The sequence below is a fragment of the Vanellus vanellus genome (assembly GCF_965231255.1).
Source record: "Vanellus vanellus genome assembly, chromosome: 2".
Taxonomy (NCBI): Eukaryota; Metazoa; Chordata; class Aves; order Charadriiformes; family Charadriidae; genus Vanellus; species Vanellus vanellus.
Genome location: NC_138906.1, coordinates 38367969 through 38381570, shown reverse-complemented (window position 1 = coordinate 38381570; position 13602 = coordinate 38367969). Strand labels below are relative to the sequence as shown.

At 49.8% G+C, this 13602-nt stretch overlaps 2 protein-coding genes across 2 annotated transcripts; both read left to right on the top strand.

Moving 5' to 3' along the window:
• Window positions 1-366: 366 nt before the first annotated feature.
• Window positions 367-2932, top strand: HOXA10 (homeobox A10; the record flags this gene model as incomplete). The annotated part of the gene is made up of 2 exons (XM_082479465.1): window positions 367-1192; window positions 2600-2932. The coding sequence occupies 2 exons, from the start codon at window positions 367-369 to the stop codon at window positions 2872-2874; spliced, it is 1101 nt and encodes a 366-aa protein (XP_082335591.1). The 3' UTR covers window positions 2875-2932.
• Window positions 2933-9496: 6564 nt separating this feature from the next.
• Window positions 9497-12656, top strand: HOXA9 (homeobox A9). The gene is made up of 2 exons (XM_082479821.1): window positions 9497-10087; window positions 11272-12656. Exons 1-2 carry the CDS (start codon window positions 9541-9543, stop codon window positions 11508-11510), a joined length of 786 nt encoding a protein of 261 aa, XP_082335947.1. The 5' UTR covers window positions 9497-9540; the 3' UTR covers window positions 11511-12656.
• The last annotated feature ends 946 nt before the right edge of the window (window positions 12657-13602 follow it).

Here is a 13602-nt window from a genome sequence, read left to right as displayed (position 1 = left end):
AAACATCAGGACCGCCGGGCTATTTTATAGCGGTGCGTGTGATAAGAGGGGAGCAAAACTTGGAGCCAGTACCGGCAAAGCTCGCTCCTTCCCCTTCCCTTTTCCCCTTCCCGGGAGCGCGGCTCCCGCCCAGGCGCAGGCACTCGCCCATGTGGGCGAAGCGTGCGCGCCTGTGTGTATGGAAATCCATATTACACATTAATATACATCTATCTCCCAAATTCAGAGGTCGACCTGAGAGCAGCTCGGTGCATACGAAACCAGACGGGGAGGGGTTGTTGGGGAGGCCCGGGCTTCCATTGGCTGCAAGCGACTGCCGTGGTGCGGGGGTATCTCTAATCATATTCAGCATGTTTTGCACAAGAAATGTCAGCCAGAAAGGGCTATCTGCTCCCTTCGCCAAATTATTCCACAACAATGTCATGCTCCGAGAGCCCGGCTGCAAACTCTTTTTTGGTAGACTCCTTGATCAGCTCGGGCAGAGGGGAAGCGGCGGGAGCAGGAGGCGGAGGCGGAGGCGGCTACTACCCCAACAGTGGTATCTACCTGCCACAAGCGTCCGATCTGTCCTACGGGCTGCAAAGCTGCGGACTTTTCCCCGTTTTGAGCAAACGCAATGAAGGTACTTCTCAAAGCATGGTCCCCACCTCGCACCCCTACGTGTCAGGGATGGAAGTGTGGCTAGACCCCCCCCGGTCCTGTCGCATGGAAGAGCCGGACAGCCAGCAGGCCACCTCGTGCTCCTTCGCTCCAAGCATTAAGGAGGAGAGCTCCTACTGCCTCTATGACTCAGAGAAATGCCCCAAGGGCTCGGCCGCCACAGACCTCGCTCCCTTCCCCCGGCTGAGCGCCGAGGCCAGCCCGGCCGGCGGCGGCGGCGGCGGCGGTGGTGGGGTCCCGGTCCCGGGCTACTTCCGCCTTTCCCAGGCTTATGGCACCTCCAAGAGCTACGGCGCGGGGCCGGCCGGGGCTGCCCCTTTCCCTCCGCAGCCCCCCGGCCGCTTCCAGACGCCTCCATCTTTGCCTCCCGTCCCGGACGCGGGGAGGAAGGAGGACGAGGAGCGCTCCCCCAGCCCCTTGGCGTGTGTCTCCCAGAGGGAGGACGAGACTCAGGCTTCATCTTCCACCGCAGAGGAGCTCTCTCCAGCTCCGTCGGAGAGCAGCAAAGCCTCTCCCGAGAAAGAGCCCGTAGGTAAGCGAATGATGATGGTGATGGTGGTGGTGATGATTAAAAAAAAAAAAAAAAAAAAAGAAAAAAATATATAAAAGCGGTTGAGGATCATAGTGGCATCGCGATGAGAAAGGAGGATCCCAGCTGCCCCGCGGGGCTGCCAAGAAGCGCTGCTCAGACTGACCTTCTGAACTTTGTAATATTCGGGCATGGGGTTGCCGTAAAAATTAATGTCCATCCTATAGTTTAAAACCCTTAGAGCCTCCGCTCTGGGCAACTTTAGCCCGCATGCTGCTTAAACATATAGAAAAACAAGATCAATCTTTCCCCTGTGATGTGAAGGTGCCTACCAGATAACAGAGATGTTTGTAAAGCATCCAAAATAAGCAATAGGCAGTGCCAATAAATAAACCTATTAACGCGGTAAGTTATATTTTACGATCCAGAATGCTTTTCGGAATAACAGCCGCGCTGAAATGTGCCATCTATGAACTGCTATCAAATTAGACTGATGAATGCACCGCGAATATCCTTCAGCGTCTACACGAGATAACAGGGTTGTTATTTATTCATTTGCTTATTTATTTCCCTTTCGGGTCCCCATAGCAAAAAAAAAAAAAAAAAATAAAATTCTCCCCTTCCCTGGGCGGCAGACTTTTCAGGCGCTTCTCTCCGGCCGCATTTCAGACGCCCTGTTATTCCTTCAGGCGCCCCGTTGGAAAATAATAAGATCAAAACAAAAAAAGAAAGCTGAAAACTACTAGAGAGCCACCCCCAAGCCACGAACCACTCCGAGCCATCGAGGGATCGGTGTTACCTCTTTCCCAGCCGGTTCCACCGATAGGAATAAACACCCTGCGACGGGAGATTTTTTTTTTTTTCCCCGAAATGGTTGGAAAAGAGCGGGCCGGGGCTCCCCGGGAAGGCAGGGGCTGGAGGCAGGGAGGCTCCGGCTCCACAGCTCACCTTGTTTTCCGCCTCCAGAGCACAATTACAAAGTTCAGACCCGCAGGCTTTGGGGTTTTTTTTGGAAGCAGGTGCCTAGCGGGTGAAAATCGACCCCAGGCCATTCCCCAAGCCGTCCCTCAGTAACAGTGGGCTCAGAGCGGCCGAGGGGGAGAGGGCAAAAGCCTGTTTTGGGGGGTCGGAGATGAGCTGCCCAGCGGGATATGCTGCCCTGCCGGAGGCTGCCCGGAGCTTTTGGAGCAGAAGCAGATTTTCACGGGCGGATCCAGGACCTTTGGGAAACCTCTTGGAAGCTCTCGGTTCCCACAAGGACACCCCACGTTCCAACACCCCGCAGCTGGCGGAGCGAACTCCCCCGCACATACACGCACACACACAGATGCTCTATCCACCCTCTCTCCCTCCCCAGGTCTTTGCCTCCTACCCGCTGGTAACGTCCCTTTTTTACTTTCTCAAAACTAGGCAATTCAAAAGGAGAAAATGCAGCAAACTGGCTCACGGCAAAAAGTGGCAGAAAGAAACGGTGCCCCTATACCAAGCATCAAACTCTCGAGCTGGAAAAGGAGTTTCTATTCAATATGTACCTGACTCGTGAGCGTCGCCTAGAGATCAGCCGCACAGTCCACCTCACAGACAGACAAGTTAAAATCTGGTTTCAGAACCGCAGAATGAAACTGAAGAAAATGAACAGAGAGAATAGGATTCGGGAGCTCACAGCCAACTTTAATTTCTCTTGATGAACCTATAAACACATCTTTATGGTTTAAAGAGCCAGTATCATTTTCCTAGGCTGTAGTCATCCGCACCTGTATGGATTAACAATTTTTAGGCGTTCTCAATATGTCCTTAACCTCTTATCAGCTACTTTGGGGTGGGGGGTGGGGGCGGACTAAACCCACGCTGATGCACAAAATGCCGTGCGTGAACATCCCCGCTTCCTTCAGCCTTCCCCGGGGCCGATTTGTTCCTTTAAGCTTTGAAACACAGAAATACCATTTCAGGAGCCGAAAATATCTTTTCCCTCATATCTTTCTCTGAAAAGTAAATAAGCTCGGTTAAAGGCGCATTCTTTTAAATTATATAAGCGGTGTAACTTGGACTGTACATAGCTGCAGAATGAAGAATTTAAACCTTGCCACATTTCTATATATTAGGAGCTTTTCCCCCCTTCGTTTTCCTTTTCTCCCCCCTCCCCCCCTTTTTCCTTCGAAAAACAGGACTTACAATAATGAAATGCAGGCATCCTTTAAAAGGGCTTAATGGGAACGGGTGTTAAGAGCAATTCATTTTTTGCTTTACCTTAAAAGTCAATATTACAGCTTTAAAATTGGCCAGGAAAATGAAATCTCTTCTCTTTAAAGGTATAAAAGAGTTTGTGTTGCTCATGGACTAAATTATGACACTTACCTCTGAATTTCTCTCGCTCTTTCTGGTTGTAGATATTTACTTAATGTAGTTTTGCTTAAATATGTGGAATTAGTGATTTTTTTTGTCTATAAATAACGTTACCGTTGGTAACGCGTGACAAGCACACATAAATTCCCCCTTGAGAAGAAAGTAGTCACTTTTTCCTCACTAATTTCACTGAAAAGTATATATCCTGAACATCAGAAGGACTTCCTGAGCCAGAGTCTGAGATTGCGAGGGAGAATGTGTTCGTCTTCCTTTATACTGTGAAGTTACATGCATTAAAGGGTCAAACATATAGGTGAAAAAAATTTAAAAAGAGAAAAAAAAAAAGAAAGAAGGGGAAAAACTATAAATACAGATATGTATAAATGTCTATTATTATTAAAATGCCGGTACTGTTTAAGCAAATGCATTCTATCGTTATTATAAATGTTAGTTCTAGCTATATCTAGTTCTTACCTTAAATCGGAATAAATTAATATTGTAATGCTGCTGTGCGTGAAAAAGACGATGTTTATGTTCTCATAGAAGAATAAAAAAAACGTGGAATGAATCCTTTTAATTTTACCTCTTTTTGTGACTGTTTATCCTCAGGTTCTACTTTATGTCTTCGAGAACTTTTACAACAGGAATAGTTGCCTAAACCCCCTGCAATTACTTTAGGAATCTATTTAAATATTACCTAGACGGTCGTAATTTGTCTGGGCCATATAGCGATGGTGCTCTAAGGTTTGTCGGCTTTTGTTCAGTTTTATGACTTGCTAGTATATCTGGATTGTTGCTGTCTTGAACGAGTGGTTTCAGTTGACTGAGGAGCTGCATAGACTGAGGAAGCAAATTACTATTTCTTGAGGGTAGGGAAACGTTTTTGCTTTTTTTTTTTTTTTTCTTAAATCAAACACCTACAAGTGTGCGGAGATCTTTAACTCCAGAGGACGGTGACAAAATTCTAGCTTTATCTCAGGGCTGAGAAGAAATCGTAAAGGTGAGCGCATGGGGAGGGGGGGGACCCCAGCCTCGCCTCCCTGCCAGCGGGCCCCTCCAGACAAGACTATTCCCTACCTGGCTGCATGTGGAAGAGCTTATTTCACCCAGGCTGCTTTGTTGTTGTGTTTTTTTGGTTTTGTTTTTGTTTTTTGGGGGGGTTGTTGGTGGTGGTTTTTTTTTTTGTTTTTTTTTTTTTTTTTTTTTGCATCCTCCCTTCTTTGCTGCATGTTTGGCTAATAGAGTCTTGCACAAAAGGAAGGCAAAAGGAGGGCTGGGAGAAGAGCGACAGCTAATGCTTCCTCGCAGGGTATGTGTATGCCGGGAGGAGGGGGGACAGACTTTGAACCCGGGCTTACTGGGAGCCGTTAGCTTTTCATGATGTAACATTGTCGTGCACGGCCTCTTTCTTCCCGATTGCATCTGCATGGAGAGGCGAAATCTGCCAGGGGGTGGGGGTGTTATTATATTTCTCTCTTGTTTTCATTAACCCACCCGAGGCTGGCCGGGGGGCGCGGAGGGGCGCCGGCGGGGCGGGCGGGCGGGCGAGAGGGATGTTTTAGTCACGTTTCTGGTTTTATTTTCGTAGCGGGATCCTTGCGTTAAAGACCACGGCAATGGGGAAAGTAATAATTAGCGCCTGAGAACTGCTCTGTGGTTTAGGTAGTTTCATGTTGTTGGGGCTCCACCTTTCTCTCTACAGCACGAAACTGCCTTAATTACTTCAGTTGATATCATCACCAGGTATGCTTGGTGCGAGGGTCCTTTCTGCCCGAAGAAATCTTAGCGCTGAAGTGATCTGTAGGCGTCAAGTCCCAATGCCATTGTTCCCCATCTGCAACGGAGCCTCCTTTGATTCCTCAGATAAACACGGCAGCCGAGGGGGGAAGCTTGACAAGTTCTTCAAGGTTAGCTAGCTCCTAAGCGAGTCCCTGCCTGCTTGCGGGATTTTAATATATCTCGTAGGCTGCATTCAAGGTCAGGTGCGTTTTTGCATCCTGCTCGGCATGGGTCGAGCTCGGGGCGGGAGGGGGGAGGGCGGGGGGGGGTGTGCGCGCTGGTTTTATTTTTCTGTCTGGATTTATTAAAAAACAGAGAACCCAGAAGCCTGTCTGGGGGAGGGGGTGGGGAGAGATCAAGTCTGCCGGCCCCGCTCCGCGCACCGTCACAAACAAGGCCCCGGAGCGCAGTGCCTACGGCCGGGCGGACCCCACTCGCGGCGGGGGTGCCCGGCCCCACCGGCGGCTCTCCCCTTTTCCCCCACCGTGGGGGGTAGTTGGTGCCCGCCGGGGCCCGTGGCAGATCTCCGCCAGCCCCGCGTCGCCGCCCGTCGGGCCCGCGCCCCCGGGGCCGCCCCGCAAGGCCTCGGTTATGATCACGATTGCGGCGCGGGCGCGGCCGCTCTCCGCGGCGGCGGAACGGGCAACAGCGACCTCTCCGGGCCCGCCGCCACCGCCGCCGCCGCCTTTTGTGTCCGCAGCGCGACCGCGGGCAGGGGCGGCCTCCCGCCGGGCCCTCCGCCCGGCAGCCAGCTCCGGCACGGCAGCCGAAAGGCAGGCAGGGGAAAGGACAGAAAAATCCCTCGTTGGGGGCTTTGTGTCTGTTTATTCTTTTAATGACTGTGATTATTTTTCCCTAAAAAAATATAATTAAAAAAAAAAACCACCAAACTTTTTCGAAACTCCAGGCTGGGCTACAGAAGCTCAGAGGAGTTCGGATAGCGGATTTTAGCTAGACCCATCCTCGCCGGTTCCTTAGGGAAGGAGACGTCCTCGGCTGTGGCAGGAGCAGAGCTCTACGGTGCAGTCAAATTTAAGTGCTTGTGGCTGCCTCCACACACACTGCGCGCCTGACGGGCTGTCTGCTGGGTCTGTGTACATACGGGGAGTGTATTTACAGTGTATATGTCTGTGCGTGCCTGTATGGTGTTTGTACATAGGTTTGCCTCTGCCCTTTATTTCCTATTTGAATCACATCATTTTGATTTTGGACCGCTTCCCCCAAATTCTGAATCATTTTTTCTCTCCGCTCTGCCGAAACACCTCCGTGCATTCGTAGCACCGGCGATTCCGTGAGAGTGTATGCAGTGGCAGGAAACCCTGGGAAAAGGCGATCCTGAACTTCCCGTTCAGGAAAGACCGCCAACGCCCGCGATTCCTACCCCGCGCCCGCGTACACTCCGCGGTGCGTGGCTAACGAAGCAGGGCTTGCAGAAGCCCCCGCTTAAAAACTGAGGGGGTCCTTCCTGTGGTAGCCGGGGATAAGAGCTAGCGGAATGGGAGCTCTACTAATTTGGTTATATCGGGGTGAAGGGCAGGGAGTATTTTAATTCAGGCACCATCGCTCCAGCGGTGCTTCGTTCCTGGGAATTCCGATTTCATATCGCGATTTGATATGAAGGTCTGTTTCTGCCCTTTTTGGGGGTCTTTTGCCTCCGAGGGTGTAAGTCACTAAAACCTTAAGTAATTTGCAACGCAAATTGTACAAGCCCGCGCTGCCCCAACTCGTGGCTCGTATGCAAAATGTACTTTGGGGAAAAATGGGTGCAAAAGGACGAAAAGAGAGGCGAATGCTCCAACGTTGTTAACAGCAATGTGACCGCGTGAAAAATGTCTGTAATTATTTACTATATTTTATCTCTTGCTTTCTGTACACCCTCTCCTGCCGCTGGGATGCCAGCAGTGAACAAATGCAGAATTTTACAGGGAAATAAAAATGCAGGCGCGTTCTCTTAAACGTTATTGTTATTGTTATTCATTTGCTATTATTTTTGGTGAAGAACCAAAAAAATGAAACCCGCTGCAAGTTGAGAACCCAAATTCGAATATAAACATCCAGGACTCCTGCAGCTAAGATTATTTTTTCTGAATGGAAAAAGGAAGTTCTACAATCACATTTCACCACAGCTGACTCTTAATAATAAATACAAATGACGTCGAGTTCCGTCTTTCCAGGAAAGAAATACAATTATTTTTTTCTATTACGGCGTGTCTATACAATGGCCACAAAAAATACCAGAGGAGAGCTTTATTTGCATTTTTTAAATTGTTGGAAAATAACGAGCTCCTTGTTTGTGGAGATCTTGCAACTGTTCCTTAATTTTCAAACTCTAATGGGGGATAATAGTTTCATTATGGGCCTGTGTAATCCTGAATGAGGGGAGAGAGCGTTGTTAAAATGGGATCTCTGTAAGATTTCGGATTAAACTGTTGGGAAGACATGAAAAGAAAAAGAAAGGGGGGGGGGGAGACAGAGAGAGGGAGCGAGGCAGCCCACATAGCGATGTAAAACTAATTAGAACCACACTTTCGCATGCACAATATTTACACGTGATTTTAATTATTACTCAGTCGTCCCTACCATTTGCTGGGCTCTATTTTCAATAAAAGATATTTCGAGTAAATTGAGCCTCTCGCGGAGATTTTTTGTGCCCCCTGCATCCCTTTGACCGCGCTCCTTCGCCAGCCACGGGGATAAACAGCGTGAGCGTCCGCCGGAGAGAATTCAGGGAGTCACAGGCATATTGCAAAGCGCTCAGCCACGACTTTAATTCCTAACACTGGACTTGGATCTGGCCGCCTCTTACTTTCCCCCCGCGCACCCTCCCCTCCTTCTGCGGAGGACTGTAACCCTCCGCTCGGTTTCCGATGCCGCTAGCGCGCGTCCTGCAGTCAAAGGAGGTGCCAGCAAATAAATAACTATATTTGCACATAAATTTGATTCATCAGGATGCGGGACGGCCGACTGCGAGCGCCCCTTTGATAGCCGCTCGGAGAAGCGGGGTGCCTTTCGGCAGCGGGGAGACGGGGCTTATTCTCCCCTTTCCCCCCGCTGCTTGTCTTGCGTAGTTAAAGAATTAATCGTCGTGATAAATACCGCCGCCCGGTTCTGCCCGCTCTCCGTCCCTCCCGGCCAGGACGGCGGCTTCGTTCCGCTCCGAAGCTCCGGCCGCCGCCGCGCCTCCCAGCCCCGGCCCCGGCTCCTCTCCCCGGCCTGGCGAGGGGGGTCCCCGGCCGCCGCGGCCCCGTCCAAGGGCAGGGGCGGGCGGGCGGTGCGGGGAGAACGAGGAGGGTGTTTCGGTCACTGCCGCGCTCTGCCCGGCGGGGTGGGGTGATGAAGTGCAGTTTGGTGCGGGCCAGGATAAATACGGAGCCAGAGCCTGCCCCGGTCCTCCTCCGGCCGGGCGGGGAGGGCCGGGCTCGGCGGCGCGGGTTCGGAAGGGGGATACGTTGAATTTGACTTTCCGCTGCCAGCTCTGAGCCGAACACAACGGTATTATTTACAGTGAGTTCCCAAACTAAACACAATAGTATAATTTAACCTTTCCGAGCACTCGTAAATTTTTACGGCTGTGAAACACCGCGATGCAAATGAGCGCGCTCATAGTTACTGACTTAATAACAACCCCGTGGCTCCCGAAACAATAACTCCTTATGAAATATAATAAATATATATTTAAATACAGTATACCGCAACTGCTATTTTGCCTTTTTTATTGCTTCAATTATTGTATAATTTTATGTGAAGGTCTCCGATCACAAGGGTGGTGGGTTTTGGTTGGGTTTTTGGTTGTTTTTTTTTTTTTCGCGGGGAACACGACCCACTGATGGGATGATTAATTATGATATAAAATAGTCCGCTTAAACGAGGAAAAAAAAAAAAAAGGAGAGAGAGAGAGAAAGAGGGAAGGGGGGGCTGTAATACGGAATCTGATCTTTTAATCTCAGTTGGCCGCAATTAAAACAAACCCCGCCGTATAACTCCAATATCCCTTTGCATAAAAACATATGGCCTCGCTATAAAAATTATGGCTGGAAAACACTGACCCATTAATAGCCCGCGGACTGATTTATACTTTATTGTTCTGCTCCCCCGCCACGTGACCGGGGCAGCCAATGGGCGCCCGGGCTGCCCTCAACTTATTACTGACTCTACTTCTCCGCCAGCACCAAGTTGTTACGTGAAACCCGCAGCCCCGAACCGCGGCGGGTCCGCCGCCCGCGCCCGCCATGTCGGCTCCCGGGACCCTCAGCAATTACTACGTGGACTCCTTCCTGGTGGCGGAGGGGGACGAGCTGGCGGCGCCCCGCTACGCCCCCGCCCCGCTGGGGCCGCCGCCGCCGCCGCGGCCGGCGGGGCTGGCCGAGCACCCCGAGCTGGCCCCCTGCAGCTTCCAGCCCAAGGCGCCCGTCTTCGGCCCCCCCTGGAGCCCCGCGCACCCCGCCGGCGCCAGCGGCGTCCCCGCTGTCTACCACCACCCCTACGCGCACCACCAGGCACCGCCCGACGGCAGGTACATGCGTTCGTGGCTTGAGCCTGTGCCGGGCTCCTTGTCTTTCCCCGGGTTACCTACCGGCAGGCATTACGGCATTAAACCTGAACCGCTGGCGGCCAGGAGGGCTGACTGTACCACGTTTGACACTCACACTTTGTCTCTCTCTGATTATGCTTGTGGTTCTCCTCCAGTTGATAGGGATAAGCAAAGCCACGAAGGCGCATTCTCTGAAAGCAATGGAGAAAGTGAGGCAAACGGAGAGAAACCGCAGATCGATCCAAGTAAGTGGGACTGCGGGGGTAATGGACTTCAGGGCGCTGCGCCGGCGGCGGGGAGGTGTCGAGGCGCTGGGGCTAATTACGCGGCCGAGCACCGGCTGCTGCTGCTGCCGCCGCTGCCGTCGCCGCCGCTGCTCCAGCTCGCCGAGCTCTGCCATCTGCAAAAGCCAGCGCTGCCTTTTCGCAGGCTCCAACGGGATCTAGGATGGCTCGGGCTTTCCAGGCTGAAAGGAAAACAAAAACCCACCCTACAACTGCAACTTAAAAAAAAAAAAAAAAAAAAAAAAGAAAGAAAGGCCAAAAAAGTGCCCACCCCCGCCCCAGCCACCCCAGCAAACACCGCAGGACGTGCTCGCATCCTCCTGCCCCGCCGCGCTCCCAGGCGTGGGCAAAGGCCGGGGAGAGAGAGACTGCCTAGAAAGCGTTGGATGGGAATCTGATCTTTTTTTTTTTTTTTTTTTTTTGGTGACGGCTCGCAGGCCGGGGGCGGCTGTTGCGGGGCTAAGAGCAGAAACCTCGCCGTTGACTTGGTGTCTTCCCCCCCCGGTCCCCCCCTCCCCCCTTCGTCTCCTTGGTGGAAAACCCCGCGCTGGATGCTCCCAGCGCTGCGGGACTGGTGGCAGAGCGCCTCGGGATTACTATCGCGATTAACGCCGTGCGAATAAGGGTCCTAAACGGGCGAGGCTTTAATTCTGCCAGCTGTAGACTGACTCGCCAGCTCCCTGGGTCTTGCCAGTGATGACACGGGAGAAGGTCGAAATTAAAAAGTGAAACAATCTCGATGACATGTTGGTCTGGCTGGTCACTCCCCGGTCTGGCAGTTTGGGGGGAGTGGGGGTGGGGTGGGGTGCGTGGGGAGGCCAGGAAGGAGGGAGGGAGCTAGCAGAGAGCGAGAGAGAGGAGGAGAAAGAGTATTTTAAAATTGCATCCTACAAACAATAAAAAAAAACAAGGGGAGGCGGGGGCCGCGGGGCTTTGCCGCGTGTGGTTGCGTGTGACCTCTCCATGTGTCTGTATTTTGGAGTCCATTGTGCCTCACCATCCTCCGTTCCTGGGGAAATGAGAGCCACCTCCTAAACACCAATATCGGGACACCTACGCGGCTGGTCCTGCGTGGGTCTCCTTCCCCAGTCCCCCTCCCCCCCCCCCGCCCCAAGCCTGAACTTCTCCTGTTGTTTTTGTTGTAGATAATCCAGCTGCAAACTGGCTCCACGCAAGGTCCACCAGGAAAAAGCGATGCCCTTACACCAAGCATCAGACGCTGGAACTGGAGAAGGAGTTTCTGTTCAATATGTATCTCACTAGGGACCGTAGATACGAGGTGGCCAGACTCCTCAATTTAACTGAGAGACAAGTGAAAATCTGGTTTCAGAACAGAAGGATGAAAATGAAGAAAATCAACAAGGATCGAGCGAAGGACGAATGATGGCGACACGCGGGTTAAATTGAAAATGCATAAAGTTTAAAAAAAAAGAAAAAAGTTAAAAACAAAACAAAAAAATCCTCCCCTCGAGCCCTGCCATGCAATGCGTCTGGGTCCAGGCCTCATTTTTTTCCCTTGGCAAATTCTGATAATGATTGTACCTTGATTGTCTCAGAGGCCAGTTTGCCAAGAGAGGTACAGTAAGACTTTTCATTTTCTAATAGGAAAGAAAAAGGGGGCATTAGCACGAAAAGGCTGTTTAGCTGGCTTGTATAAATCTACCTGTTTCTTCACTTACGGAAAGAAAAAAAAAGAAAAAAAAAAAGAAAAAAACTACCTTTTCATAATGCACAACTATTTACGGACTGTATAGTTTAGTCTACGTAGTTAATTTTATTCGCTCTTTGCGCGGCGGAGAGATCTCTGCTCTAATACTTGAACACTGTGTTTTATTGTGGTAATTATGTTTGTGACTCAATTTATGTGCTTGGGTGCTGTACCGGATGTAATGGTGTAAGCTAGAATTCAATTTGAACTCAGGTTGTTTATTATAAAAATTGCATAGAGTATAGCTCTGTAGTGTATTAAGTCTTTTCTGTATAATTAGACAGTTAACCTTTGATTGTAAAGTATATATTATATATATCCCAACGCAAAAAAAAAAAAAAAAAAGTGTAGAAAAAAAGTTCGTCCGGGATGTCTGGGAATTACGGTTCTCAAAATATTGAAGCAAGTCATTTTAGTATGCACAGTTGATATATATATAGTACTGTCTTTGTCAGTTGTATATATAAACTATATATTAAAAAAAAAGTAAATAAACAGACTAGCTTAAATATTGTTTTTGCACCAGTGAGCAGTTATCAGATTTCGGAGCTATACGTATATGTGAAAAAGGTAACTACCTATGGTTTACGTTTTAATTTTAATCGAATGATTTGATGGTTATTGTAATGAAGGTTAATTTTATTGATAATAAATTATACGCTATAAAAACCTACATTTGGTTATTGTAAATTTGTATTGATTTAAAAGAATAAATCTGGGAAGTTATGTTGATGCAGAACGTACACTGTCTATTTTGAAATAGTTACCTCATGGCCTACTGACCAAATCGTTGTGTTGAAATGATATTTAACTTTTTGCCAAATAAAATATATTGATTCTTTTATATTTTGTGATGTTTTAAGCTTACTAGGGAGGGGTTCTTCCACGGCACACCGAATGTCCCCAGCAGCCGTGGCAGGGCTGGGGCAGCTGCGGAGGCCGGGCGAGTAGTGCTGTTATTTCCGAGCCAAAGCAAACCCACGGTTCTATAAACGCAGCCCCCAGGTGTTGAAAATTTGGGCTTATTTCGGTCCGAAACGGGCAGATTCGGGTCCTAAACGCCATCGCTTCGCTGAGAGGAGGCACTGTTCCCCCCTCCCGGGTAGAATTTGGGAAGCTGGGGCTTGCAGTGCGAGGAGGGAGCCCCTTCGGATGGCAGCGGGGACACGCTCCCCGGTTAACGCGGTTTTAATAAATTCGCCCGGCGGGGCGGGGGGATTTAGGACCAAACCAAAATGTCCGACGTTCTTTAGTGCGGACAATAATGTAAATCAGCTCAGACAGCGACATTTAAGTTGAGATGGTTAATTAGCCTCCACCAGAAAATGTCCAGCACTGAGTGTGCTTCAACAATCTCTGTGAGAAGGCTCGCCTTAGCAGAGCGTTCATTTTAAATTCCCTTCCAGAGATAATTGCCAATGCAAAATATGTTATTTCAAAAGCCGCCCATTTTTTTCCTTCCCTTGCCTTCACGTTCGGGATTTTTTTTTCTCTTTAAATGTCCCGTGGCAAATAAAAACAACCCCTTGCATTTTACTAGCGCCTCGGATTATATATGTATGTATAGATAGATATAGATACAGATAAAATTTTACTGACAATTATGGTAGAATTTATGGTGTCAATTTTACTCTCTGATTTAGCCGAAGGAAAGAGCTGGGCTGGCAGCAGGCTGGAGCAAAGAAGACAAAATAGGATTTATTTTTAAAAACAGAAAGAAGGTTTCTTTGGAGTGGAAGATTTCCACACACACCCCCGTTGCACCCAC

What these genes read in the sequence shown, in the direction of transcription:
- HOXA9 (XM_082479821.1), top strand. Translation starts at nt 9,541, where the DNA reads ATGTCGGCTCCCGGGACCCTCAGCAATTACTACGTGGACTCCTTCCTG. An exon ending in GAAACCGCAGATCGATCCAA is followed by an intron (nt 10,088 to 11,271) that starts GTAAGTGGGACT and finishes TTTTTGTTGTAG; the next exon opens with ATAATCCAGCTGCAAACTGG.